Source organism: Oncorhynchus tshawytscha, linkage group LG05, assembly GCF_018296145.1.
Source record: "Oncorhynchus tshawytscha isolate Ot180627B linkage group LG05, Otsh_v2.0, whole genome shotgun sequence".
Classification (NCBI taxonomy): domain Eukaryota; kingdom Metazoa; phylum Chordata; class Actinopteri; order Salmoniformes; family Salmonidae; genus Oncorhynchus; species Oncorhynchus tshawytscha.
In genome coordinates, this window is record NC_056433.1 from 44,623,525 (window position 1) to 44,651,342 (window position 27,818).

The window sequence follows — 27,818 nt, forward strand, 5'->3', positions numbered from 1 at the left end:
CACTTTGGAGAGGTGTGTGGCTGCTTAGAGACACCAGTTTGTCCTCTCACTCAAACCCTTGTCATGTATTTGTCTTGTGTTGCACCTACCCCTTCCTTTTCCAGAAATATTCTTATCATGTTACTAAATGTTTTTCAGATTTCGTCATCAACAAATGCCGCGGAAAGTACAGTAAATGTAAAATGCATATACAATCAACAGTGTAATGTTTAGATTGTGTCCGGTAGATTGTGTTGGTAATTATGGGACCACCTTGTGACCACAATTTTGGTATGATAATTTCCCCATAATTACCAAACTGTTCCCACTCAATTGCTGCCTTCCTTAGGCATACGTTTCTCATATTTATTCTGTAGGAAACATTTCAATTTAGCCCTATCCATACAAGTCAATTCACACAAGTATAAAGGGTTAATTAAACATTACATTTAAGTTCTGTAGAGTTTAAATTTATTCCAACGGAGGACTCCTCCTTCAGACGAGTGGCGGACATGGTGGACGGTGGCTTCATAGCCTCTCATTGTCCAATGCATAACATCCTCAATCTCGTGTTTCTATACATACAGTACGTTGCTCCCGCGCTGCCTCAGCCCAGATCGCACTCAACCAGCAGAGGGAGCAAACACGCAGCCGCCAGCAGGAGAGGAGGAGGAGAGGTTGTGAGACACGTTCTCCACATGTTAGAGCCAGTGGCAAAACTAGAGTTTTATACATGGGGTGGCCAAGGCTACTTCAGGGGGCCCATAGACCATGACAGAAAATGTGTGTGTAACCCTAACCTGGCATCTAAGGAGCATGAATGAATCCTATGATTGCTGAATTAGAGGTTGAAGTGATAATTCACTTAAGCCGGAGTTCTTCAAAATGTGGCAGATACTGTAGTGTGGTCCAAAAGGTTTACTTCACTAGAATTCTTTAACATACTATGAATAGTCAGTGTCTCTACCTCGGAACTGCAGCTCAATGTCTTAGTCACATATGGGAGAGACTTGGGTCACTATTTTCATGAATATATCATCTGGGTCTATAAAATGTTGAACATCCAAAATATTTTCAAAAAATAAAGCTCAAGCACCAAAGAGAAGATAACATTTGTGTGTTACATAAATTGCATTGTTTATTTACAACAACAAAAAAACACTGCAATTTGACATACCTGGTATCAAGCAGAAATTAACTTGAAAAATAAATTGGGAGCCCATCAATATTACAGACTTACATATTTATGTTCATAGATATGTTAACTAATAGCTAACAAAAGTTTTGGAATCTGCCTAATCAAGACCGAATAACATCTGTGTGACATGATACCCTTTGGATTTATGATTTTAGAATGTCAAGTGTTCTAGCTAGTACACAGTGCAGGTTTTAATCATGACCAGAGGGACCGCCTAAGTGCCAAATTATCCTAGGTAGATTTAAAACAGCATAATTCTACTGTTCTGGTGAGAACTGGCTAAATGTTTCACAAACTCATCCATGTCGAGGGAGCATGCCCTCCTTGACTCAACACTGAGAATTCCCGAGGTGACTTAACCTGTCATCGACCATTGTTGACCTCAGGTGGGTTTTAATCGGTTTTAAAGCTGAGAAGCTTATCTCGCAAGAAGCACTGCTGACTGGTGTAACAACAGAAATCTTGCAATGTCGAAATAGCTCATGGAAGACCTCTTTATAAGGTTCTAGAAACACAACAAAGTCAAGGAGAGGAGACGGTCTGTCCCTTCCACTTTTCTCTCTTGTAGCAAGAGGCCGCTTGGTTTGATGAACCTCATGTTTGAGGTCCTCTAAATCTGACTCAAAGGCAAACAGAGGCTCCTCATTCAAGAATGTTGTACTCTTTGGGTTGAGAGACTGGACCCCTTTGCATCATCTCGCAATTTTGCTTTGAAAAACGCTTCTGCAGCTCAGCTGTTAGACTGTCAAGCACCAGATAAAAGATAGCTCTTCGGAAGCTCTCACCATCACTTTGGTCACTATTTTTCTGTCCTACAGTGCTCATCATCAATGAGTCGTGAAATTTTGAGCTTGTTTTAGGCTGTCTAAGTTTGTACACTTATTTTGCAGTGCTCTGCAACCTCTTTCCATAGTTCTCCAAAGTCACCCTCTGTAGTCCTGTAATGTGTCTGTAAGGGCACCTACTAGATCCACAGCCCTTGCTAGGTCGAGAGCGCTTGATTGGTGCAAGTCAGAAAGACATTTGGCATCACCAAGCACTTTATAAAAAAAGGTAACCAAAAGCCCTATGAAATGTCAATCTGAGAAAGAAGGCCCCTTGCCTCCACTGATCTATCACCACTATTTTCAAGTGTGATATCCTGTAGCACTCTCAGAACTGCTGGAAGCCTGTCCCTCACATCACATGCCGTAATCTATCTGCATGCCCACCTTCCATCCGTAAGTCTCTGTCGTTCCCTGGGCTGCTGCGGCTACAGCTCTTTTTGAACTGCAAGCCACTTGAGATGAACGTACGAGCCAGATAGAAAGTTATAAAACTGCTGCAGGAGAGCAAAAAAGTGAACTGCCTCAGGCACCGATTTTACAGCATCGACAAGAACCAAAACCAAACAATGTGCGTTACAGCGCACATACAATTTTGAATCCGAACAGACACACCAGAATGCTTTCCGCTCATGACGGATGCACCGTCATAGCCTTGCCCCATAAGTTTCTTTCTGTAGTCCAGAACATGTTTTTCAAGGCAATCAATTATAATTTTTGTGAGACCTGCTGCATCTAAGCTTTCAGCTGACTGAAAGTGTAAAAAGCTTTCGTGGATGGCCCCATTGTTCTTCTTTTCTTTCAATCTCTGGTTTCATCTGTAATTACACTAAAAACGTATCTTTCTTTTACCTATCTTATTATTTCACTTTGTACCATCTCAGCTAAGCCCTCAAGAATTTCATTCTGGATTTGGTGGCTTGTGTACTTAGCATTGCCACATGCATTCATCCCTTTCTCTATGAGAGGGTCATGCTTTGCGATTTCTTCTAAGTGTCAAAAAAATCACCCTGGTTGTGAGAGTCAGACTCTCGATGACCTCTCTGCGCTATATTTTGAGTGGCAGTTAATAGGAGCACATCTGCAATTGTTTTAATGTAAGTACAGTTTTCCTCCACTTACTTTTTCCGGTCCTCATTTATGACGTCTAACATTAATGAGTTGCTGTCAATAGCCCCTTTATGCTGATTCCAAGCATACACAGCATTGATATGATGCTCTGCCTTCGAATGGAGCTTAAACCCAGAATCTTCAAATAGCGCCTTTTTCCAGTTACAATAACCCTACTGTGATGTGAAGGCAGATTCAGGTCTATTGGGCAGAGAAAAATGCATACAGGCGAAACAATAAGTCAAATCTTGATTTACAGAATATTCAAGCCATGAATTGTCCTTATTCCAGGAGATGTTGAAAGCCCTTTTCTGAGAACCATGCTGAGTTCTGGGAAATGTTTTCAAACACGGCTGGAACAGGACCCTCTTCTCTGGATCTTCAAAACGTCTGAAATACACGTTAAATGTTGTGTCATATCTCCACGGAAATGTATCATTTAGGCATCCACAAGATTAGATACTAACAGCTGCTAACTAAAACGTGTAGTTTAAAGTATAGGCCTTGGCCTACCATTGTGTTCTTTTGTAGCAGAAGTCTGATATCTCTCCCTTTCTTTTCATGTTTAATTGATCCTATACAAAAAAATAAGACATCTAAGCATCCAATTACCCACATTTTTGTCCAATCTCAATCTTAATTACAAATCCCCATTATCATAGCTGTACCTTAATTAAAATCATCTACCAGCCAACTGTAAATTACTCGTTAGATCATGTCTACCCCTACTCTGCAGTAAGTAACTTAGCTAGCTATACTTTCTTACACCTTCACAATAGCAAACAGGCTATCTGCAAATTGTGGTCATCTTTTGAGTAACGTTAACAGATTGATGATAATAACCAATTGTTCGTTTTGAGTTCAAGTACGAAAATCTAACGGAGTTAGTGGATTTCAAATTGCTGAATGTTAACTTGCTGAATACTGACAGCTGTAGCCTAACGTTACTAGTTACCCAACATGAGCTAAACACTGCACTGTGTTTGCGTGTATTACTAGCACAGATGAAAAACATAAGGTTAGGCTAAATTGGGCACCGATATCTCTTATCTGGTTAACTGTCTGTTAATGGAGCCAAATGTCTAACGTTAACTTACACAGCGACTCAACTTTCGTAAATGTTGTTCAGGAAACCGAAACCCGATGCTAAAACCTTAAAACTTACTTTAAATATGATGCTTTCGCCAATCGCGAAAAGAGCTCGTGGAACTGTGGAAATACTCTCTCTTCTTCTGTGTGTCCTTCTTATTCTTCTCTATCTCGCAACCAACGTTAACATTCTCTCTTCCTCGTCCTCGATTTGAATAACTGCGTCGCCGAACATCAAAATAAATGCTTCTTTCAACAAGAGGTGAAGTGAGAGGTCAATCAGCATCAAACTGCCAGGGGTGGCCAATCAGATGTCAGGGATGCCACCCCTGACACCCATCTGGCTCCTTTATTTAATGGGAGAAGCAAATCATTTGAACAAATGTCAAATCAAATAAAAATGTATTGGTCACACACATGGTTAGCAGATGTTATTGCGAGACTAGCGAAATGCTTGTGCTTCTAGTTCCGACAGTACAGTAATATCAAACAAGTAGTCTAACAATTCCACAACAACTACCTAATACACACAAATCCAAGTAAGGATGGAATAAGAATATATATATAGAAATATATGGATGTGTTTGTTGTATTCGGCTCAGTTTATAGTCTGCACCCCAAATGTCACCGTATTCCCTTTATACTGTATAATGCACTATTTTAAATGAGGAGAGAACCTCCAGAAACTGTTATTTTGTGTGACTGTGTGTGTGTGTGTGTGTGTGTGTGCGTGTGTGTCAGTGGCGGTTGGTGCTGTTTAAGAGGAGGGAGGAAGATTTTTTTCATGAGCATAGCCTTTTTTCCATTACAGCATATTGGATGATCAGGGTTGGGAAGTAAAGGATTACAAAAAAACAGCAACTGTAATCTATTACGTTACCAGCATTTTAAAATTTTTTAATCAGATTACAGATACTTTTGAAAAACTAGAAGATTACTTCGAGGATTACTTTGAATATCACTTCTCTGTTTTCTCAATGACATTCAAATCAGCATTGAAAAAAGGCGCAAATGTAAGTTTGTTCCACCTGAGCGAGTCTGACCACAAGTCAGAGACCACTATGATGACACACCAAATGTGTTTGATGGATCGCGGGAAAAGAGGAGAAATAGGCTTTTGTAGGCCGCAGTCCAAGCTCTGTCTTCCAATGGTGCGACTGCTGTCGGCATCCAAAGATTATCCAATTTGAATAAACGCTTGAAGGTAAGGATGACAACAGTGGTGTAGTCTACGGCGATACAGATATCACTTATTATTGATATCTACATCGCGCATTGATGTGAATCACACTGCTGCTCTCTCATTAAGCTATTTGTGCCTTACGGATTGTGTTTGTTGTGGATGGCTGTTCACAAATATAAAGGTGTACTTGAACCCAAAAATGGTTGAATTCAAGAAGTTTAAGATGCCTGTCAATCATTGTTTTTGAAACCAGTGGACAGCCAGTGGGAAATGCGCTCTTGCACAGCTGCATAGTGTGGATCCCAGCCTATGGAATAAAAGTGGGGCTTTTATTGCTCAATCTAATTCATGCTGATATTTTTTTTTTATCCAATGGACACATTCTCAAACTCACACACTTTTGATATACTTAAAGGGGCAATCTGTAGTTACTACATCCATTTTTGGACTTGTAAATTATATATAGTATATTAATGTAAAGATATCATGTAATCGTATTATTATGTGTAGTAGAAAGCGATGGGTTAGAAGAAGCCTACATAACCAACCCATAAAGTAAAATTTATCATCCATATATGGCCAGCTATGTCCATTTTAACATTGATTTATCCTGCAATAGATGTTGTTCAATTGGTAACATACATTTTTGTCTTATCTTATGCCGCTTAAGGGGAAAGTAATCTAACTGAATGTAATCAGATTACGTTACTGAGTTTGGATAATCCAAAAGTTATGTTACTGATTACAATTTTGGACAGGTAACTAGTAACTGTAACGGTTTACATTTGGAAAGTAACCTACCCAACCCTGTGGATGACTGTCATTCATTTTCCATACAACCAGTTCAATGTAACAGCGATTCGTTTAGGCTACTACATGTTACTCAAATTTTCCCTACACCCATTATGATGTGAATGAAAGTTTACAATGTAAGTGCACACAGGTCGAGAGAAGAATTTGAGGTGACAGACAGTGACACATTCAATACTGCCTTGAACACTCCAGCCTGCATCTAGCTGATCTAGGCTGTAATCATGAGTCCAACAGCTGCAAACAAGAGTTTGTATTGGACAAATTCAGGTATGTTTATCCCTGTTTTGTTCCGCTTGCTTCCATTTAAGAAACGTTTTCCACACAATCGGCAGAATGAATACACCCCTGATCACACGTAAACACAGTTCACTTTCATAGCAGCCACATTGAATTCCTTCTCTCATCTATCCGCTCTCCTCCTCTCACCTTTTCCCTAAACTTGTGGACTTCAATGCACAACACATCAGCTGTATGTGACCAGGCGGAAAAAGCCAAACAATATCATAACCGCTACACACAGCCAACATCATTGTCACCATATTAGCTAAAGCAATGTCATAGTTAACATAGCTAATAGAACGAGTTAGTAAACTCGCTACAATCATGCAGTAACACTACAGTGTACAGTCAGTAAGCAGTTTAGCACTTACACCGGCGGTCCCAGTGGCAATAAATTAGTAAAACCAAAAGCTTACCTTGACTTGGAAGAGTTCCAGTGTTATGTTGGACAGTCATAGCTGTTATGGGTGTAAGATGGCACAGTGAGGCCATCTGTTGGTAAATGTTCATTACTGCAACTCTTGTGTTTTACAGGGGTGCTTGAGATACCCGGATGTGTTGTGATGTACTGAACAAGACTGGTTACTGGCATCAATGCCTCTGTCTCGTCATTTAACATTCAAACAATAGCCACCTAGCTAACATGGCGTCCCTCTATTTTGGCAGTGTGTTTGAGTAGGCTAAACTAGCTAGCTGCATTTGCTAGCTAAGTAAGTGAAACTGAAAAAAAATGACAACCTCTCTCTCTCTCTAAGAAATTAATTTGTTCAAAACTGTTTAACTGTTGTCTTTCTCTCTCTTTGAGTCAACTACTCACCCCATTTTATGCCCTGCAGTGCTAGCTAGCTGTAGGTTATGCTTTCAGTACTAGATTAATTCTCTGATCCTTTGATTGGGTGGACAACATGTCAGTTCAAGAGCTCTGATAGGTTGGAGGACGTCTTCCAGAAGTTGTCATAAGTATTGTGCAAGTCTATGGAAGGGGGTGAGAACCATGAGCCTCCTAGTTTTAGATTTGAAGTCAATGTACCCAGAGGAGGTCAGAATCTAGCAGTAAAAATTGGACATTGTAAAAATTGGAGGATTCAGAGAGCGAAGCAATGACCCATCATAATTGTACAACATTGAGGAGTCATGAAGTTGATATTGTGTATTATTAGACCATCCACACCCTAGAGTATGAGTAGTTCTGGATTTGTGCTACTTTTTCAGCAATTTTGGGAGGTCCACAGCTTCCATGGAAGAACAATTAAGACACAATGGTGTTTTTAGTCAGATTACAGTGTGGAAATTCTTACTGTAATGTTTGAAATAATAATATATCCAATTGATTTACATGTTGACAAATTAGAGAAAATGTTATATCATATGAGATGTGATTGAGTATGTACGACAGATACTGTATAGGAACCTAAACCACCATTGACTGTGTTTTGGCAGTGCTAATTTGGAGGTTGGACTCATTGCCAGAAAGTAGACCTGTCATTCCGATTTCTTGCCGTGTCCTTGTTAGCTAGCTAGCAATAACCAATGTGTACCATCTGGAAAGATGATTTAAATAGTGCCTAAGCGCGACTTTATAATACATTTGCACTCACCCCTTGTTGGTAACTTAATAGCAACAGCTAGCTATGTTACGAGTTGGAAGAGCAGTGGCCTGGTAAGTGGGGTAATAATATTTCCAAAAGCTCAACCTTTAGCGCCAGCTGGCTAGTTTAGCTAGCTAGGCTATATCGAGCTAGTTAGCAATGCTGACCACAATACTATCTAGACAAGTTAAACAATTATACATAGATAGACGTTTGCAAACAGCCAATAGTTGATGGCAGTGATGTACAACTTCTAATGAAATGACTGGCTAACTTTTCTAGATAACGTTAGTTGGCTAGAGCCGGTAGCGGCTGATTACGAAAAGGTTGTTATTCCTCAGTTGATGGTCAGGAAGCTGGTTAACTGGCCATTAGGTAGTTACGTTGTAAAACAAATGCCAATCACTGACAAGCGGCCTGCTCGTAAATAGTTTTCCAACTAGCTAGCTAACGTTGGATGGGGTGTGTGCTGGCCATCTGCAAAACAAAAGCAAAGGCTGACATTCTGGTAGCCAGTTAACGTTAGCCAGTTAACGCAGTCAACTAAATTAGCTAGCTAACGTTACTGTAGTATTTTTAGGTAACTAACGTTACTGTAGTGTATTTAGCCAGGCAGGTGTTAAGCTAGCTTTCATATTTTTTTTTCCGCTTTCTTTCAATCAACACTGTCATGCCGTTGTTCATCATCGTGTTGTAATGTACAGTTATAATTAATCTTTCAACTAATCACACCAAACTGATGTCTGCAGAAGGTAGTGTTGAATTTACTTGTGGGTCTTAATCCCTGACTCGTTTTCTCTGTCTTGTCAGCGTGGCCTGCAAGAACCTGGTCTCCAAAAACATGGGGGTGAGGTTCAGGATGCCCTTGCAGAAGCTGCACCCGCTGTCCCGTGCCATCCACCACCGGTACAACGCCAGTGCCAACGCCCAGCACCCCCCGCACTGTTCGGCAGCCCGCCACTTCACCTCCATGTCCCGGCTGCCCATGCGGCCTCCCAAGCCTCCCCCAGGCGGCCATGGCGGCTGGCGCTACCAGCAGCACCGCAATTTCTGGATGCTGCGCCTAGCCTCTAGGCTGCTCAAGCTCCGGTACATCGTGCTGGGCTCGGCAGTGGGAGGCGGGTACACCGCCAAAAAGGTACCGCACATTTGAGGTGGAGGAGAGAGAGTTGAATGTTAAGGGAATGTATCCTAGACACATATTTTCCATTGAAAGTGCTTTGTAGTCCAGGACTAGGCTTAATCTGTGCCTGGGTTTCTGTCCCATAATTTTGATAGAGAATCTGTTTAAAATCTAGATAGTGGTTGACACTCTGACACTAATTGGCTTTACTTGCTTGGTAAGAGCTTTGAGAATAACAAACACATAGATATAGTGGTTTATTACCATTCACATTGGGCATAGGATCAAGTGATATTGAATTTGAATGCTGCTTTTGTAATCCTAATGTATGAGTCCACCTACTGTTCTTAACATCCAGTGAAACCGAGGTTAATTGCTCTACAGTTGACTGCTGCTCTGCTAGGGTGTATGTTTATTCAGGTCACGTGACGCGCTAGGCTGCCAGCACAATGAGATGCCCTTACGAGCGTGTTATCTCAAACCCATTTCACTATATGCACCAGGTTAACATATGATTCTGTTGAAGTTTAGCTTGTGTATGCTAGATGTCCAGACTCCCGTCACGCCTCTATTTTTAACCCAGACTCTTTCAAGACAGAAGAAAGGAAGGGACCTTTTAAAGACTTAACCCTTTCCTGTCACTTAGAATGTGAAATATGCCCTATTAAATACCATGGCATTGTTGAATACTCGTTTCTGATTGGCTTGAAGGGCATTCTAGAGCGTGCATTATTTAAGGGATAGTCTACAAATGCATAGAGCCCCAAGTTGATTAATAATCAACAGAGCTCAGAGTTAATTATTCCTTTTATACCATGGTTATAATTGAACACACTTGCTGTTAGAAATGTGTTAATTTGCTGGTAGAAATGTGTTCAACAGCCAGTGAAAAAGCAGCTCAATCAGAACATGTAAGAAGGAACTATATAGCCATTGAATTCTATTGTGCAGGTATACCGTGCATTATCGGGAAATAATGCACACTCAAGAATGCCCTTCAAGCCAATCAGAAACGAGTGTTCCATTGTATAATTCCCTATAATGCACGGTATAAGTCGATGGCTATGAAGTTCATTCTTACATGTTCTATGTTTGAGCTGCTTTTGAAAGCAAAAGCTGATTTTGAAAACATTATTGACATTGTTGAATTAGATTTTCACAATAGCAATATAGGACTAATGGTTTGGTTAGCTAAGCTAGCAAGTCTATTTGTTTGGTTACTAGGGCAACTCCTGTAGCTACCTAGTAGGGGTGTGCTGATCTCATCGTAATCGTATCGGTTTTATCACATTTGATACTTGTAATCGTATTTACTTGTGATCAGAAAACACGGAAGTGTGTTTTAAATGCCTGTAAAACATGAACAGTACAAAAAGTATGTATTAATGCACCATCATTTAGAGCACATCTCTGAGCACATCGTCGTGTTCCTTCACTCATTTGCACACATTGTTCAAAGTTAAATTACCCCGACGGATGAAAATGTACATGATTTTCATACTTAGTCCTATTCAATTATCAACAGAATAGGCTATTCACCTAATGCATGGCTGGCTGGCTACTACTGCCTGCATTTATCCCAGACACAGGTTTAGATGAAGGTAGTCTAATTCGTTTGTCCCATTTATTGTTTCACTTTCAAGAGGAGCAAATCATTTTTCCTCCCAACACTTATGCCACAACATTTGTCCAATCAAAACAAACGATCTACATTTGTCATTTTATTTTCTAATGATCTGTCGCTCTGTAAACGTGCCCGGGCAAGAATAAATAATAATAGCAAGCAAGCATGGCTTGTATCTCATCGTCAGCAATTGAATAAAGTTGACAGAAAATAACTAGATTGAGCAACAGTGACTAGCTCCAGATTCTGATTCATACATGAAGGTGAGACTTGTGCCCTGGGGGAGGCGGCAGAGATGCCTGCCTGTCTGGGGGAAATGAGAGCATCTTGTTCTAATCCAAACATTGCAGCAGGCTCAACAGATACCCCGCCCGTTTCTTTATAGAAAGAACTCGCCAATAGCACTTCATACTGTTTCAGTGAGAGAGAGATGGGTGCTGGCACCTGAAAATAACTTTATTTCAATCACGGATAATTACAAAAAGAAACTTGCGTCATAATTGTATTCAGAAAATGCTCCATATTAGTTATGATACTTGTTTTGAACGAGTACTCTGCACAGCCCTACTATCTAGTAAACCTGCTGGCTACTTCAGTGAATGTTGAACACGTTTCTAGGTGCAAATGTGTTGAATTCAGGGCTGGCTCAATTACTCTATAACCGTGTAACCGATAGTTATGGATGAAAATAAAATAACCTTTTTAAGAATTATTACACATTTTTGGAACGAATAGATGCTTGAAGACGGGATGGCCGGGCATTCATTCATTTGAGTCCGTTTCTGCCGTAACATGAACTCTTAACAACGTGATAACTTCCTGCTTTGCTGGTATGCAGGAAACTTGCAATGGTCGCCAGTCCACCCATTATGTCACCATTGGCTTGAACTGGGTACGCTCATTCCATTCAATCTATTTCTATAGCTTCACATCCATTTTTTTTTTGTGCTGCTGTTCTAACAGTTAATACGGTGACCGTGGTCTTTTGGTTGGCCAGTTACCATCATCTACAATTCCATGACCGTCACAGCCGTAGTTAGATTATAGTCGTGGTATAAGCGGGATAATCAACTCGGAAAAGATCTCTGGAAAATAATGCCACGCCATGGAAGTGCCACTCCGCTAGAACACATACCCCTTACTTATTGTCTCCTAACCCATCCCTTGAAATGTTGTTCTTGTTAGTCTTTAATGGAGGTATTTTGTTGTTGTCCCATATATATATAGAATTGTAAATTGACCATATGATTGAAATGCCACTTATGTTCTGTTTTTCCAGACCTATGAGGAGTGGAAGGATATGCTGCCTGATATGAGTGCATACAATTGGGTAATACCTGATTTTGTCTGGGAGCTGAGTGATCAAATTGACCTAGGTAGGTGTGTCCCCCTGTATGCCACAAAATGCCTCGTTAGAAGTCTGTGAACTTGAAAGTGTTAAACACCTTGTCATGTTGGTTTCTTCTCTGTCAGTCAGTGCAGTGTGTGGTTGTTCAGATGTGAATTGTAAAACATTTTAATAAGCATTCAGACTGAGCCATTGCTATTTTTCTCTTAAACTGGAATCCTTGTTGGTGAAACTGCCATGTCCGTTTTGCGATATTTCAACAACGAAGGAGTTGCTGCAAACAACACACTGTTTTTTTCACCCCCCTCTGACACCATTGCATGCGTGATATAATTTTTTCCCGATGTGCAATGCTCCCCAGCTCTGCTTTGTAAACAAAACAATAACAATAGCCGTGGGGCGGACAGTGGCGCTGTTTCCCTCTTTAAGGGAAACAGTGGATTCCATCTTTAAGGCTGCTTATTTAGTTTGGTTCATTTAAGTCTGATGCAAGGAGCAGAACATTTGTTCAAATGGTCATCTCCACTAACCATATCTCACTTTTCTACACACAGATAAACTAACCAAAATTCTGCCTGAGTTAGAGGAGATTGCCAAGCTCCTACCCGAGTTACCTGACTTTGATAAGATAGGAGAGAACTTCACCTTCCTGAAGAGCATACTCTCCACCGGTGAGTACACAGTTTTGTCAGATAAAAAAAAAAAAAATAGATTGCCATTTTATGCTTCAATATGCCCATGTTGGACAAACCAGTTAATCAACTATTTTTTGCATAGGATTAGATTTTTTTTATAGATCTTAGGTGAAGTGGCAAAAGTGCTCAATGTTTTGAGCTTTATGAATCCAGAATAGCTATTAGCACCTGCCCCAGGTGGTAGAAAGTCACACTCCACGTCATTGGTTATCTGAATTTGAAGTGGGCTTCTTTTGTCAAACCTTGTCTAATCACACCTGCATTACCTACTGTTTGCATTCTACTTTCCAGCAAACAGTTAAATGTTTTATTTTCGCCAATTTACGGTCCCAGTTCCAGCCACTTTTCACTTTCCCGCCCCTTATCTGGGCTTCTGCATCATTGATGTCCTTGTGAAGTGTATCTAACACCACAATTGGGCTGCCTTGTGTTGAAATAGTGCTGCTCAGTATGCTGCTTGCTGGAAGTCCAGAGGAAGTGAGGAGAGAGGGGTCACACTCTAGGGTGTATTCACTAGGAAGCAAATGGGCTGAAATGGGGGGGGACTTACCTGAATTTGTCATATAAGAAACTATTGTCTTCGTTGCTAAATGTTTTCCCTTGCAGAACATTTTGCTACGGCGTGCACTAATGAATACACCTCGAGAGCTATGGCGCCATTTCCACCCGTCTCTACGATTGACATTTTTCAAAGCATACTATAATTATGTACTGACGGCAGCTGTTTTTATAGGCTAAGTCACAGATTTTTGAATTTTGAGTACTAGAATGGACAGGAACCTTCTTCTGCTGGGCTAAAGCTCAGCCATTTTGGTCAGGGAGTTGGTCATCCATGATCTTCCAGTGCTGTGATAAGATATTGTGTAAAGTAATTTATTTTTTATGTGTCTGAACTGTATATTTGTTACCTAGGGAGCCAGACAGTTTTTTTTTTTAGAGGAATGATTCCATAAATGTTTCAAGTGAACAGCCAACATTCCATTCAAACAATGCAGTCAATCCACAGCCATGCACTGACTGAGATCAGTTGATGTTATGACTTAGACAAATTGTAAATGCAACGACTACTGCTATTGTTTTCCAAGAAAACAAAAATGGAGGCATTTATGTGCCATTTACATATATTTTAGAAGCTATTTATACATCAAATTTGTATGAAACCTATATAGATTGCATTTATAATTATATGACAATATTTTAGGGAGACAGTTGTAATTACAACATTTCTGATATCACATGCCTTTTATTGTCCTGTAAAAAGAGGGATTTGGCCTCTACCGCCGTTCAGTCCAATTATTAGACCAGTTTGGATTTCTCCCTGACTAATATGGCTGCCATTTTCACCCCATTCTGGAACTTTGAGGGTTTATGACATTGCCCCTCGAGTAATTTAATAGGATCTCTATGGGCTAAGTATAATTTCCAAAGTAACTGGGTCTAATTTAGGTCAATATTAGTAATTTGATATTGTATGCATGTGATGAGCATAAGTGAACAGTACCAATCCATTGATTTCACACAGTCAAATTAGGTCAATCGATTAGTTATCCTGTATAATGAGTAGTATCACAATTGCATGCCCAGATTGCAAAAGTCGCCTCTGGACTTGCAGGACGCAGCCACAACAACAAGCTCACTTGCCACATGTGTCCAGCAGTGACCCTGCTCTGACCCCTTTTTGCTTCAGTCTTTTGATTTTTTTGTTGTGTTCTTCCTCCCACCCCCCTCCCCCTCCGCATTCTTCACAGGTGTGAGTGTGGGTAGTGAAGGAGCTTCTGGTCTGCGTCTGTTGTTAGGTGTGTACACCCCACACTCAGCCCCTCCTCTCTCTTCCCTGGCGCTGTTTGAACACCCAACGTTGGTGTGTGTGCAGCAGCACCCTTGCACACGTGGTTAACAGGGGTTTGGAGCCAAAGACGATGTCAAGTGTTCCTGGATTGGCACCTCCTAACTCAACACGATTGGCTTTATTTATTTACCAACTGATTTATTTGTCCAATAGAGCATCACAGTGGAAATATCATAATACCCTTAAAACCTAGCAGTTAAACCATACATTTATCTCATTGGGGATTTTAAGACTTAAAATAAGCGCTGTGTTTCGTGTAGGTTTACCCTGGTGGTGTGTTTTGATAACCATGTACATCTCTCTCGGACAAGATGACTTTTATCAATATATTCTGCTCTATTTATTCTCAGATTTGAGCATGCTAATTAGCTATTTAAAACTTGCACCGAATTGTCAATTTAAAGAAATGTATCCAATTTATTCATTACTATGTTTAGCTAACATTAGATAGTTAATCCAGAGATTCTTACCTTTGCTTCGATTCGGCAGTCTCGTCCAGATCACGATGGTATTTGTAGTTCTTTATGATAGCCACGTTAGAAGCTAATAAGCATCTAATTTTCTTGCTGGAAAATACAAGTGAATATATTGATAAAAGTCACCTGTTCCTTGAGAGACTTACACGATTATCAAAACGTAGGGTAAGCCTACACGAAACACAGCCATTATTTTAAGTTTTTCTAAAATCACCAATCGGGGGGAAATGAATGGTGGAAAAACAATTGGAACCTTTTCCCTGTTTGACTGCTTGGTTTTATGGGTATTATGACTCATTCTGTGGTACTCTATGCTGCTGTCTGAGACGCCAATGACAAATTATTAATGGAAGGATTTGTCTTTTGGGTGGCCGTAGTACCAGAGTGTGCTTTGATTGACACACAGGCTTTAATTGATGCAGAGGATTTAACATTACGTCATATTGATATCAAAAGGGTGCAGAGAAGGACATTTTGTGTACTGTCCCATTGTGTAATTGAATTCCTCTAAAAACACAATTCCTCCGAAAACTGAATTGGACAAACTTGGAATTAATTGAATTGGATATGATAATGACGATCTTTATCCTTCTGGTCTACAGTGCTCTTAACAACAGATACAGTCTGTTTGTTTTGCATAGTCTCCTCTTCTCCCTTGTCATGCAGTTTAGTCTGACTGTGGCTTTTGTCTGTTCTGCTTGTGTGTTTCTGTATTTTGACTTTCAAGATCCTCCTCTCTCTCTGGCTTCCCTGGGCTCTCCCCCCTCCTGTACTTACATTATGGGATCCCTTATCCTTGGCTGAGAGGGCTCTCCTTGTCTGCTGGTAGCTGATGCTTCTCAGATGTTTGGAAGAAGCGCAGTGTCTTTGATGGATGCAAACACCTCGAACCACATCCCTCTTCTTTGACTTGCTAAAACAATGGGTGTATTCCTTTCATGTCCCAAGTGGTTCCCTATGTAGTGCACTACTTTAGACATGGGCCCATGCGGCTCTTTTCAAAAGTAGGGCACTATATAAGGAATAGAGTTCCATTTGGGACGCAGTCCTGTACGGTATGTGCGAGGCTTGTCATTGGCTGGACGAGAGATTGTTGTTCCATGACACTAAAGGGCAGTTTTTAAGCGATAAAGCCCGTGGGGGTTTGGTTTATGGCCTATACACCACGACGAACGGCTGTTCTAAAGCACGACGCAACACGGAGTGCCTGGATACAGCCCTTAGCTGTGGTGTATTGGCAATATACCACAAACACCTGAGGTTCCTTATTGCTATTATAAACTGGTTACCAAAGTAATTAGAGCAGGACAAATTACCACGGCTTTCAGCCAATCAGCAAATTCTATTGTGAGCAATATTTTCCAAACATTTGAGATTCTGTCACATGGGACCGGGTGCTTCTTCTGATCTGGGGCATAGATAAAGGCCTCTCTAATGTTGGGCATGCCAATACTTTTGACTCATTATTACTTATTGCTAATAAACTATTAAAGATAATGTATTATCATGTGTGGGTAACCTTATGTTTGTCAAGTGTTATAATTGACTGTTTTGTTGTCTCCTAGCAGAAGCCCCTGGGGACACTCCAGTGAAAGCAGCCACAGAGGCCCCGGTCACCACCACACCGGAGGCCAGCGACAAACAGTTCAAGAAGGCAAGTATGCTCTGCACCGCCTTAACTCACTTACCCTCGCTCAGCCTCGCTCCCTGTGACATATAGCTGTGTTTCATTGTAGAAAGAAACTGCTGCTTGTTGAGTTCGCAGTTTGGGGCAATTCCATTTCAGCTCCAGGCAATTTGGGAAATGAAGTGAGATTCAGTTCTTGAGTTGTAAACTACTAGAGGTAAAGGGCAGTATTCAGGTTGTTAACTGAATTTCTGCTTATTTTTACTGGAATTGACCCCCATTCTGGCTGCCTGTTTATGGATAAGTGGTTTTTAATATTGTATGTTGTTGACCATTGAAAATAGCAGATATTTGTACTCTGTACAACTGAGGTTCTTATACCAGCTTTTATTTTGTCACATGTACAAAATGATATTTTTTCCTGCTAGGGAATGCAGGTATGTATTTTTTTTTTTTTTGTGTTACCATTTGTGACATGAAGGTGATCATTATGTCCTCAATCTTACAGAGTAATTACATCATGGCTAGAAAATCATATGGGCTATATGCACTTGTGCTGATTATTTGCCCTTGCTCCCCCCTCATGCTCCTCTATGTGTTGTTTTTCCAGAAGTCTCATGCTGCATTCAGGAGATGATACTCTTTAGCTTCTGAACAGCACTTTTGTATCTTCCTCTGTTTCATTCCCGTTGTCTTCACATACTGCCCATTTTGTATTGTTCCTCTGCTCCCAAGAGGTTCTTCCACTGTTGTCCTCAAGTTCAATGGAATAGTCCTGCTTTTAATGTTTTCACGCTGTTCAACCCTAGTGACTTTCATATGTTAAAAAGAGTGACCTATTGTAGAACAGTAGGCTGAATATTAGATAATCTATGACATCCATATACCTCTACCCTGATTTTAATCGAAAGCAGTGGTCCCAACATGGGGACCGTTGGGCTTGAGCTTAGCTCATCTCCCACAGGCCTGCATCACGCTTTCTGCTCCATCCTTGACAGATCACTCATTGCTAGAAGTCCTGTTTAGCGGATTCACAGATTTTCTGCTTATTCCCTCCTGATTCCAGCAATATTCCAAATGGGATTTCTGGAAAACCTGAGAAATTTGCAACCCTATTCCCAGTGCAGCTTGCTTCGCTAATCATCAGGCTGATTTTAGCAGAGAATATCCTTTTCAATATAATTACATGTGTTGAATATCAGCCACACTTTAAATAGTTTACCCACTTTCAATTATGTATCCAGTACATCTACACATGGTCTTTTTTTCTTCAAGACCTCAATCCATAATTTCTTGAGTGTTCAGTTGTCATATCTACATTGCCTCGTCTAGCATAATCATTCTTTAAGTTGCAGGATATCAGTTGTGTTTTGGTATGACTAAAAAAGCCATAGTGATGGAAGACTGCTAAGAAACCATTACTCTACAGAATCCTTCCCTGTGTGCCACTGGCTGAGAGACACTGGTTGGGATATCAGTTGCTTCGTCCGCGTTCAGATCTCCAGACTGGCAAGTCTGTTCTGGAGTCTCTTTGACAGAGAAAGACTGACTTTGTTGGGTACCGATGATGGTGGCAAGATCTAGGAGCTAGACGTCGATTCAGTTTACCCACAAGCTTTGACAGAATGGTGACCATCGATGATGATGGGCATGGGCTAGGCATAGATCGACATTGGGTTGTCTAGCTGTAGGTCAGCCCTGGCTCCAGCTCCAGCTTAGTTGGTTGGTCAGTGGGTTGCTGGACTGACGAGTACAGTAGGTTGTGTTGACGGCTGTGTTGCTCCTGCCTCTCTCTCACTGTGACGTCCCTCAGGGTCTGCTCGGCGAGCTCATTCTCATTCAACAGCAGATCCAGCAGGCCGAGGAGGAGGTCCGGCGGGCCGCCGCATCCAAAAACGCACGGCCAAGCCCAGATCCCGCCCCCAGCCCAACCCCAAGCCCGCGCCTGATACCCGAGCCAATGCCAACCACCACCCCGAACCCCAGTCCCAGCCCCCCTCAGCAGAAACGCAAGGTGAAGGTCCTACCCCCCCCTCCCACCACCCAGCTCTCATCTGTAGAAGCCCCCTTCAGAACGTAAACAGTAGAACTGCCCACAAAACCACCCGCCCTCCTCAGGATGGACAAACCCCCTGCCGTTTAAATTCACACGAATGGAGATTTGCTGAGTAATTTAATATGGAATGCTGTTTATGAGATTGGTGGATGAAATTCCTATGGTCCTATACCGTTTGGATTTGCCTCATTTAGCAACCCTAGAGCTCCTTCCTAGCTCACTATCCTATGTGAAGTGGACAAGAAGGCACTGTGGTGCACTTTATTGTATCTCTAGTCATTGTTGATTTAAACTGCAGTCTTTTTATAGCTTCGGCCATATGCTACAAGCAACAAATTGTACTGTGCATTGTTACTTTCTGATCGCTGAGTACAATGAAATGATATTAGCAAATATTCAATTAACAGCATCTTTTGTATCACTTTGCAAATTTCTGGTCAGCTTTGAATTCATTCTGGTCTAGCTGCTTTTGTCTTATTAAGTTAGTTTGCATATGCTATTTAGCCTATATACAGTTCCTTGTAAAAGTATTCACCCCCTTGGCTTTTTTGCTATTTTGTTGCATTATAACCTGTAATTTAAATAGATTTTTATTTGGATTTCATGTAATGGACATAAACAAAATAGTCCAAATTGGTGAAGTGAAATGAAAAAAAATTACTTAAACAAATAACAATGTACAACTGAAAAGTGGATGTGTATTCCTTTGCTATGAAGCCTCTAAATAAGATCTGGTGCAACCAATTACCTTCAGAAGTCACATAATTAGTTAGATTGCACACAGGTGGACTTTATTTCAGTATCACATGATCTCAGTATAGATACACCTGTTCTGAAAGGCTCCAGAGTCTGCGACACCACTAAGCAAGTGGCACCACCAAGCAAGTGGCACCACGAAGACCAAGGAGCTCTCCAAACAGGTCAGGGACAGAGTTGTGGAGAAGTACAGATCAGGGTTGTGTTAAAAAAAAAAATCAGAAACTTTGAACAGCCCACGGAGCACCATTAAATCCATTATGAAAGAATATGGCACCGCAACAAACCTGCCAAGAGAGTGCCGCCCACCACAACTCACGGACCAGGCAAGGAGGGCATTAATCAGAGAGGCATCAAAGAGACCAAAGATAACCCTGAAAGACCTGCAAAGCTCCACAGCGGAGATTGGAGTATTTGTCCATAGGACCACTTTAAGCCATATACTTCACAGAGCTGGAAGGAAGAGTAGCTAGAAAAAAGCCATTGCTAAAAGAAAACAATAAGCAAACACGTTTGGGATTCGCCAAAAGGCATGTGGGAGACACCCCAAACATATGGATGAAGGTACTTTGGTTAGATAAGACTAAAATGTAGCTTTTTGGCCATTAAGGAAAACGCTATGTCTGGTGCAAACCCAACACCTCTCATCACCCCATCCCCACAGTGAAGCGTGGTGGCAGCATCATGCTGTGGGGATGTTTTATATCGGCATGGACTGGGAAACTGGTCAGAATTGAAGGAATGATGGATGGTGCTAGATACAGGGAAATTCTTGTGGGAAACCTGTTTCAGTCTACCAGAGATTTGACACTGGGAAAGAGGGTCACCTTCCAGCAGGACAGTGACCATAAGCATACTGCTAAAGCAACACTCGAGTGGTTTAAGGGGAAACGTTTAAATGTCTTTGAATGGCCTAGTCAAAGCCCAGTCCTCAATCCAATTGGGAATCTATGGTATGGCTTAAGATTCCTGTACACCAGCAGAACCCATCCAACTTGAAGGAGCTGGAGCAATTGTGCCTTGACGAATGGGCAAAGATCCCAGTGGCTAGATGTGCCCAGCTTATAGAGACATACCCCAAGAGACTTGCAGCTGTAATTCCTGCAAAAGGTGGCTCTACAAAGTATTGACTTTGGGGGGTGAATACTTATGCATGCTCAAGTTCTTTTTTTTTTTTGTCCTATTTCTTGTTTGTTTCAAAATAAATAATATATTTTACATCTTCAAAGTGGTAGGCATGTTGTGTAAATCAAAAGCTACAAACCCCCTAAAAATCAACTTTAATTCCAGGTTGTAAGGCAACAAAATAGGAAAAATGCCAGGGGGTGAATACTTTCACCAGGCACTGTAGGCTGCATTGCAGTAGCACACATCTCGCTTTATTCAACCTACCTTAACATACTACCCCGTCATCCCCCCGCAAACGTCCCATTAGTGTGAGCAGACATTGGAAAACATCATCCATCCACATGGTGTCCCTCAGGGCAGTGTGCTGTGACCGCTATGTTGTGCCACTGGTGGGATGGCATGTCTGATGCCTGGAAATCTCAGAATCACCTGTCACCAGTTCAGTACCGCAGTAACATAGCCTAGGCTCCCTATGTCATGCGAGCCGCTGGACTACGGCCAACAGTCCTCCCGTAACACTTCACTAACGTACGGACAACCTACACTGCATGGAGTGGAGGGACATACCGCTGCATGGTGTGCTGTGCACTTCTGGAATTATTCCAAATGTCAGTTATACAGTGAAATCTATCTAATTGGGTATAGGCCTATATCAGGATGTAGGAATCAGTACTAGATCTTTCTTCTTAGTCCACTAATCAGATTAACTGCTATAGCCTATTATCACAACATTGCAATTTGCACGTAGTTAGCACAATCACCTTTGCTATAGCCCCTTTCTCTCATCTATCAGTGTGTGTACTGTACTTGTTTGTGTGTGTGTGTGTGTTTAATCTGTTGTCCCTTCTTGCTGTCCCAATCCATCCGCTCACTGGTGCTCTGTCTCCTTCTGTCTCTGCTTTGTGATCTCCACCTCTCAAAAATGAATTGCAGGTGTAGAACTCTTTAATATGTGGAGGGGCTGCTGAAATCATGAAAAATCATGTTTGATCATTCTGTAATAATCTTGATAATGATCTCTTGATGATTGGTATAATTCAGACATCTTTTCCAGGGCCTGATTTTACTTGTGCCTGTGATTTTTGCCTGTGATTTTTTTTTGCACTATGATTTACTGTATGACATGTTAAGACCAAACAAATGACTTCAACCTGGACTGGAATCAGTTTTCCCCCCTTTTTTTCTATTAACTTGGCTTTCCTCCGCTGCGGTGCCCACTGGTCTGTGTAATGTAACGTGCACGTTAGCTGTCTGTGATGATGCTAGTGGTCTCAGTGGGTTTGGAGTGGCTCACAGTGGGTTTGGAGTGGCTCACAGTGGGTGATGGGTTAAATGTCCCAGACATGTGAGAGAGAGGGTTAATGAACTTGCTCTCTGTCTCCAGTCTTCAGACAAGGAGAAGGTGGACCAGCTTCAAGAGGAACTGCTCCGAACTCAGGTACAGCCCAATATGGTCCGTATCCTTCCTTGTTTTAACAGACCCCAAGTTTTTATACCACATAATACAAATCCGGGTTTACTGATTGCAAAGTAGCTGGGAAGAGATTTCCGATATAACGATTCCATGGCACATTGTGTGTGTGAACTGATACACAAAACAACGCTTGATTCAACACTTCAGGTTTTTCAGTTTAAATTATTATCTGAATTTCTTGCCACCAACAGAATGTTATATACACCCACCAGACAGTTTATTAGGTACACCAACCCGGTCACGAAAATGGAGTCACGTGGCCGTGGCTTGCTAAACAAAGCAGGCAGACAGGCATCAACGCGTTCAATGTATTGTAAGAATGGGTGAAACGAGTGACCTAAACGACTTTGAGCGTCGTATGATCGTCGGTGCCAGGCACACTGGATCCAGTATCAAATGGATGGGCCAATAAAATAAATCCAGATCTTTCCTAAAATAGACTCCACTTGTAAGGTACCACATTGACCTTGTGAAGTCAGGTTTAGAAAAATCCAGTTTACTTTGACAAATGGACTGAGTGAAAGCGAGGATTTGTTGTTAAAGCTTGAACTTCTTTCTCTCTTGCACGTAGATGAAGTACCAGCGCATGCTGGAGAGACTGGAGAAGGAGAACAAGGACCTGAGGAAAGTGGTGCTGCAGAAAGATGAGAAGGGCATCCACCAGAGGAAGATCAAGGTGTGTGTGAGTCACGCACACCACACACACACTTACACATTCATGCACATACACACACCAGTGTTCTGCATGGTAGTACAAGTTAATCAATGAGTTTGTTTCAAAACACTGCCTCCTGAAGAAATAGACTCAATCTCCCATCAGGCATTACCCTAAAGTATTTTTCTATCTGTGTTCCTTCTACAGAAGTCTCTGATTGACATGTACTCTGAGGTCCTGGACATCCTCTCAGATTTTGACTCTAACTACAACACCCAGGATCACCTACCCAGGGTAAAGATAAACCAAGGGGTCATGGCTGTCTGGAAATGCAATCAAATTAAGGAGACATTATTTTTGTATGTTCATGTTTCTTTAGTAGATCCCATAAATATTGAGGCCATACTTGGCAACAGAAGTAACCATTTTAAATTGAAATAGTTTCCTTCGGCTCAAAATGTGTATTAGCCAATTAAATTAAATTGATTTATGACAGAACGCTAAATTGGAGCTGGTCCCATTAGATAACATGGCTCACATTATCCCTATGCTAACCTCACCAGGTGGCAGTGATTATATCCTGGAATAAATTCTTCATCTGCCTATCAAAGATCGTAGACTTTATATCCCCAAACTAATGGAATTTCTTAAAATGGGTCAAACCTAACCACTAGAAGGATATTTTAAAACTACTAATTCAAGGTTTACTATTGTTCCTTTGGTCTGTAACAAAATATTGTCCATATTGCATTTTAATTTTATTAGGATTCCCGTTAGCTGACGACATAACGTCAGCTAATCTAATCTTCGTGGGGTCCAACACAGAACTAAAAAGACATTACAATTTATATTAAGATACCACAAACTAGAGGTCGACCGATTAATCGGCATGGCCGATTACATTGCATTCCACGAGGAAACTGCGTGGCAGGCTGACCACCTGTTACGCAAGCGCAGCAAGGAGCCAAGGTCAGTTGCTAGCTAACATTAAACTTATCTTATAAAAAAACAATCAATCTAAACATAATCGCTAATTAACTACATATCGTTGATATTACTAGTTTAACTAGCTATTCCTGCGATGCAAGTAATCAATGCGGTGCCTGTCAATTTATTATTGAATCACAGCCTACTTTGCCAAACGGGTGATGATTTAACAAGCGCATTCGCGATAGAAGCGCTGTCGTTGCACGAATGTACCTAACCATAAACATCAATGCCTTTCTTAAAATCAACACACAAGTATATATTTTTTAAACCTGCATATTTAGTTAAAATAAATTATTTTTAGCAGGCAATATTAACTAGGGAAATTGTCACTTCTCTTGCATTCTGTGCAAGCAGAGTCAGGGTAAATGCAGCATTTTGGGCCGCCTGGCTCGTTGCGAACTGTGTGAAGACCATTTCTTTCTAACAAAGCCCGTAATTAATTCGCCAGAATTTCACATAATTATGACATAACATTGAAGGTTGTGCAATGTAACAGCAATACTTATGGATGCCACCCATTTGATAAAACATGAAACGGTTCTGTTTTTCACTGAAAGAATAAACGTTTTGTTTTCGAAATGATAGTTTCCGGATTTGGCCATATGAATTACCTAAGGCTCGTATTTCTGTGTATTTATATTATAATTACATCTATGATTTGATAGAGCAGTCTGACTGAGCGGTGGTAGGCAGCAGCAGGCTCGTAATGCTTGAAGCACAGCGCTGTTTATGACTTCGAGCCTATCAACTCCTGAGATTAGGCTGGCAATACTGTAGTGCCTATTAGAACATAGTCAAAGGTATATGAAATACAAATGGTATAGAGAGAAATAGTCCAAAAATAACTACAACCTAAAACTTCTTACCTGGGAATATTGAAGACTCATGTTAAAAGGCTTTCATATGTTCTCATATGATGCAAAAATGTATCATACATAGATGACTTCTGTATTTTGAAAGTATTTGATGTCTTGAATTTGCCTGTCTGGTTTGGTGGTTGTTTTTTGTTGCTACTATACACCAATTGGTTTGAGGAATACTCTAGTTTCTTGAAGAATATAACATTCCTAAAGAACATCTAAAAACTGGATAGTCATTTGATGCATCCTTGACTAGGCTACTAATATTAGACAACATTTTCAAGTTTTCGCATACATGAACAAAATCCCACGTGTTTGTTTCCGTTTCACACATCCATGTGCGTTTCTGCAAAACAGATAAATGAGGACCTCGCAACATTGAAGTTTCCTAAAACATAAGAACCAAAGAGCCTTATGGATTTGTCAAATAGAATGTAGGCTACCATTATCACCATTGCTTCTAGGTGGCACACTGCTAAACGGTGAATGAATGTAGGCTATAGCTATGTGCACTCTGTTTAGCTACTCTACACTAATGCCCATCCTCCTTGGGCATGTAATATAGCATATGCACTATGATTATTAGGCAATAGCAGTGTGTGTGCTTGGCTGAACGAGGTAGCTCCTTACTCAATCCATTCTCCATCTTCAACCTGTTGGATGCAGGCTACGTCCCTTTTCAACACGCAAACCCAATAGAGGTGAATCGACGTTTCAAAGGGGAAAAGGGGGAAAAACTAATGTGAGATTTTGATCCATTGCTACGATCTGGGACAAATGACGTTTACCAGAGAGGAATTTGAGCAGTCAGTCGAATACACGGTGATGGTTTGCTTTGATGTTCAAAACGTGCTCTCTAGGTTTAGGACGCTCCCATGAACACGTGTTGGAACACCAGCTACGTGAACGATTTGAATTGGCTGATGCAGAACTTGTTCCAGAACAATACCACTGCCACGTGGTTAGCATAGGGCTAACATGAGCCATTTGAGCTGATGGGACCAGCTACAATTTAGCGTTCCGTCACGTGCAAGTAAATCAACGATTTGAATTGGTTGATACGGATTTTGAGCCGGAGAAACTGCTTAAATTGAAATGGTTGCTTATGTTTGCAAATATGGCCCCGACCTTTCCTCTTGTAAAGGCGTTGTTATGAAATGCTATGCCTCTACTGTCTGTCACACCCATTTCATCCAACCCTCCGCCTCCCCGCCATCTTCCTCCTTCCCTCCCTCCACTGTGCTATACTCTAGGTGGTGGTGGTGGGAGACCAGAGTGCAGGGAAGACCAGTGTGTTGGAGATGATCGCCCAGGCTAGGATCTTCCCCCGGGGCTCTGGAGAAATGATGACCCGCTCTCCTGTCAAGGTAGAAGAACTCATTTACCAGACTGCCTTAACCCCCTCAAAATCCCTAACTTCCAGCGCTGTAGCTACAAAGATATCAAAGATGTATAAGATCCAACGCTTACTTGGTGTTTTTATTTTATCTGGAATTTGGTACATCCATTTTGTAATTGATGTATAGCTGTTGATTTTTGGAGAATATAACTTTTAAGTGGCAGAGAGTGACTGCTTTGTTGTTTTTTTGAATCCCAGATTGCCCCTTTTTAAGGCAACCTGTCCAAACCTTACCTACTGCTGTGGCAATGCTTTGATGGATTTCTTCTTAGGCTCTGTAGGTCTACACGGTTCCATATGGGACGTTCTAGTCCTCAGTTTGATTGGTTGAATGAGGCCTGTGTGGTCTGGATGGATGGGCAGCATTACCAGACTACTGTTGTGGTTTTGGCCTGGGGACTTTGAAAGTGGTCAATTACATTTTGCCGCCTGCTGTTCTCTCCCCCTCCACTAGGTGACGCTAAGCGAGGGTCCGCACCACGTAGCCATGTTCAAGGACAGCAGCCGAGAGTTCGACCTGGGCAAAGAGGAGGACGTAAGTTTTATACAGCAGGCATATGTGCGGGAGGGGAGACTGGACTGTAAACAAATGGGGAAATCTGCCTCTTTCAATCTTAATTCATTTACTTGTTTTCTTGTTTATTCACTCACTCATTCATTTATTAATTATTGTCCCTGAAGCTGGCTGCCCTGAGACATGAGATCGAGCTGAGGATGAGGAAGAGTGTCAAGGAGGGACAGACAGTCAGCCCTGAGGTGAGGACAGAACCTCTATAGCTTTCAGCTTAAAGAATGTGTACTTCAGTTTGTGCCTAAATGTTTGTTTCCATATGGCAGACGATCTCTCTGAGTGTCAAAGGACCAGGCATCCAGAGGATGGTACTAGTGGACTTACCAGGAGTCATCAGTGTGAGTGTACACACACACAGCTACACACGCACAGAAGCACATACAGAAACACACTTGCACACGCGCTTGTGTACATTAACAGTGACCATACAGTGTTAGGTGCAGTGATGCTATGTAACTCCTCTCAGACTGTGACAGCGGGCATGGCAGCCGACACCAAGGAGACCATATTCAGCATCAGCAAGAACTACATGCAGAACCCCAACGCCATCATCCTCTGCATCCAGGGTGAGTCAACGCTGGAGTCCCCCCTTTTTCATGATCAAATATGAACAGATCATCCTTGAGCCCCTTTTCTTCCTCCGCTCCTCTATTCCCTTCTCTTCGGTCTCATCTCTCCTCTCTGCTGCCGCCTCCTCCACTCCTCTCCTCTCTGCTGCCTCCCCTATTCCTTTACCTCACCTGCTCTTCCCGAACCCTCCATCTCTCTTTCTCGTCCTCAGATGGGTCAGTGGATGCGGAGCGCAGCATCGTCACAGACCTGGTCAGTCAAATGGACCCGCAGGGGAAGAGGACCATATTTGTCCTGACCAAAGTAGACCTGGCAGAGAAGAACCTGGCCAGCCCTAACCGGGTGAGATTCGCAAACACACACACGTTCAAAATGTTTGTTTTGAAACTTTTTTTGTAACGTGAAGCAGAAATGAGTTGGACAAGTTTAGGTAGTCCTGAAACAGAGCATGGACAAAATGCATTTGTCAAGTTCAAATGTTCTGAAAACATTTATAATCCTCTTTAGCCAAAAAGGGGTGCCCTTTCATTAGTTTTAAAAGCTGGATGGTACA

General features: G+C 41.5%; 1 protein-coding gene and 1 long non-coding RNA gene across 11 annotated transcripts in view; one reads left to right on the forward strand and one right to left on the reverse strand.

The window, feature by feature from the left end:
* Positions 1–1,102: 1,102 nt before the first annotated feature.
* LOC112250625 lies at positions 1,103–4,584 on the reverse strand. The gene is made up of 3 exons (XR_002953548.2): positions 4,277–4,584; positions 3,625–3,686; positions 1,103–3,501 (listed from the first exon to the last, which is right to left on the reverse strand). It is a non-coding gene; the product is annotated as an uncharacterized LOC112250625 (long non-coding RNA).
* A 3,334-nt stretch (positions 4,585–7,918) lies between these two features.
* LOC112250626 (dynamin-like 120 kDa protein, mitochondrial) overlaps positions 7,919–27,818 on the forward strand; it is a 55,667-nt gene continuing 35,767 nt past the window's right edge. The window contains exons 1-16 of one of the 10 annotated variants that reach the window (XM_024420929.2): positions 7,919–8,135; positions 8,875–9,202; positions 12,091–12,187; positions 12,714–12,830; positions 14,603–14,650; positions 16,745–16,833; positions 18,620–18,820; positions 22,131–22,184; positions 22,792–22,902; positions 23,083–23,169; positions 25,979–26,092; positions 26,579–26,659; positions 26,806–26,880; positions 26,962–27,033; positions 27,162–27,261; positions 27,477–27,607. In XM_024420929.2, coding sequence (XP_024276697.2) covers positions 8,107–8,135; positions 8,875–9,202; positions 12,091–12,187; positions 12,714–12,830; positions 14,603–14,650; positions 16,745–16,833; positions 18,620–18,820; positions 22,131–22,184; positions 22,792–22,902; positions 23,083–23,169; positions 25,979–26,092; positions 26,579–26,659; positions 26,806–26,880; positions 26,962–27,033; positions 27,162–27,261; positions 27,477–27,607 — 1,734 coding nt within the window. In that variant the 5' untranslated portion in view covers positions 7,919–8,106. The remainder of the gene's footprint in view (positions 8,136–8,874; positions 9,203–12,090; positions 12,188–12,713; positions 12,831–14,602; positions 14,651–16,744; positions 16,834–18,619; positions 18,821–22,130; positions 22,185–22,791; positions 22,903–23,082; positions 23,170–25,978; positions 26,093–26,578; positions 26,660–26,805; positions 26,881–26,961; positions 27,034–27,161; positions 27,262–27,476; positions 27,608–27,818) is intronic. The other 9 variants (XM_024420931.2, XM_024420930.2, XM_024420932.2 and 6 more) reach the window with 9 other exon arrangements.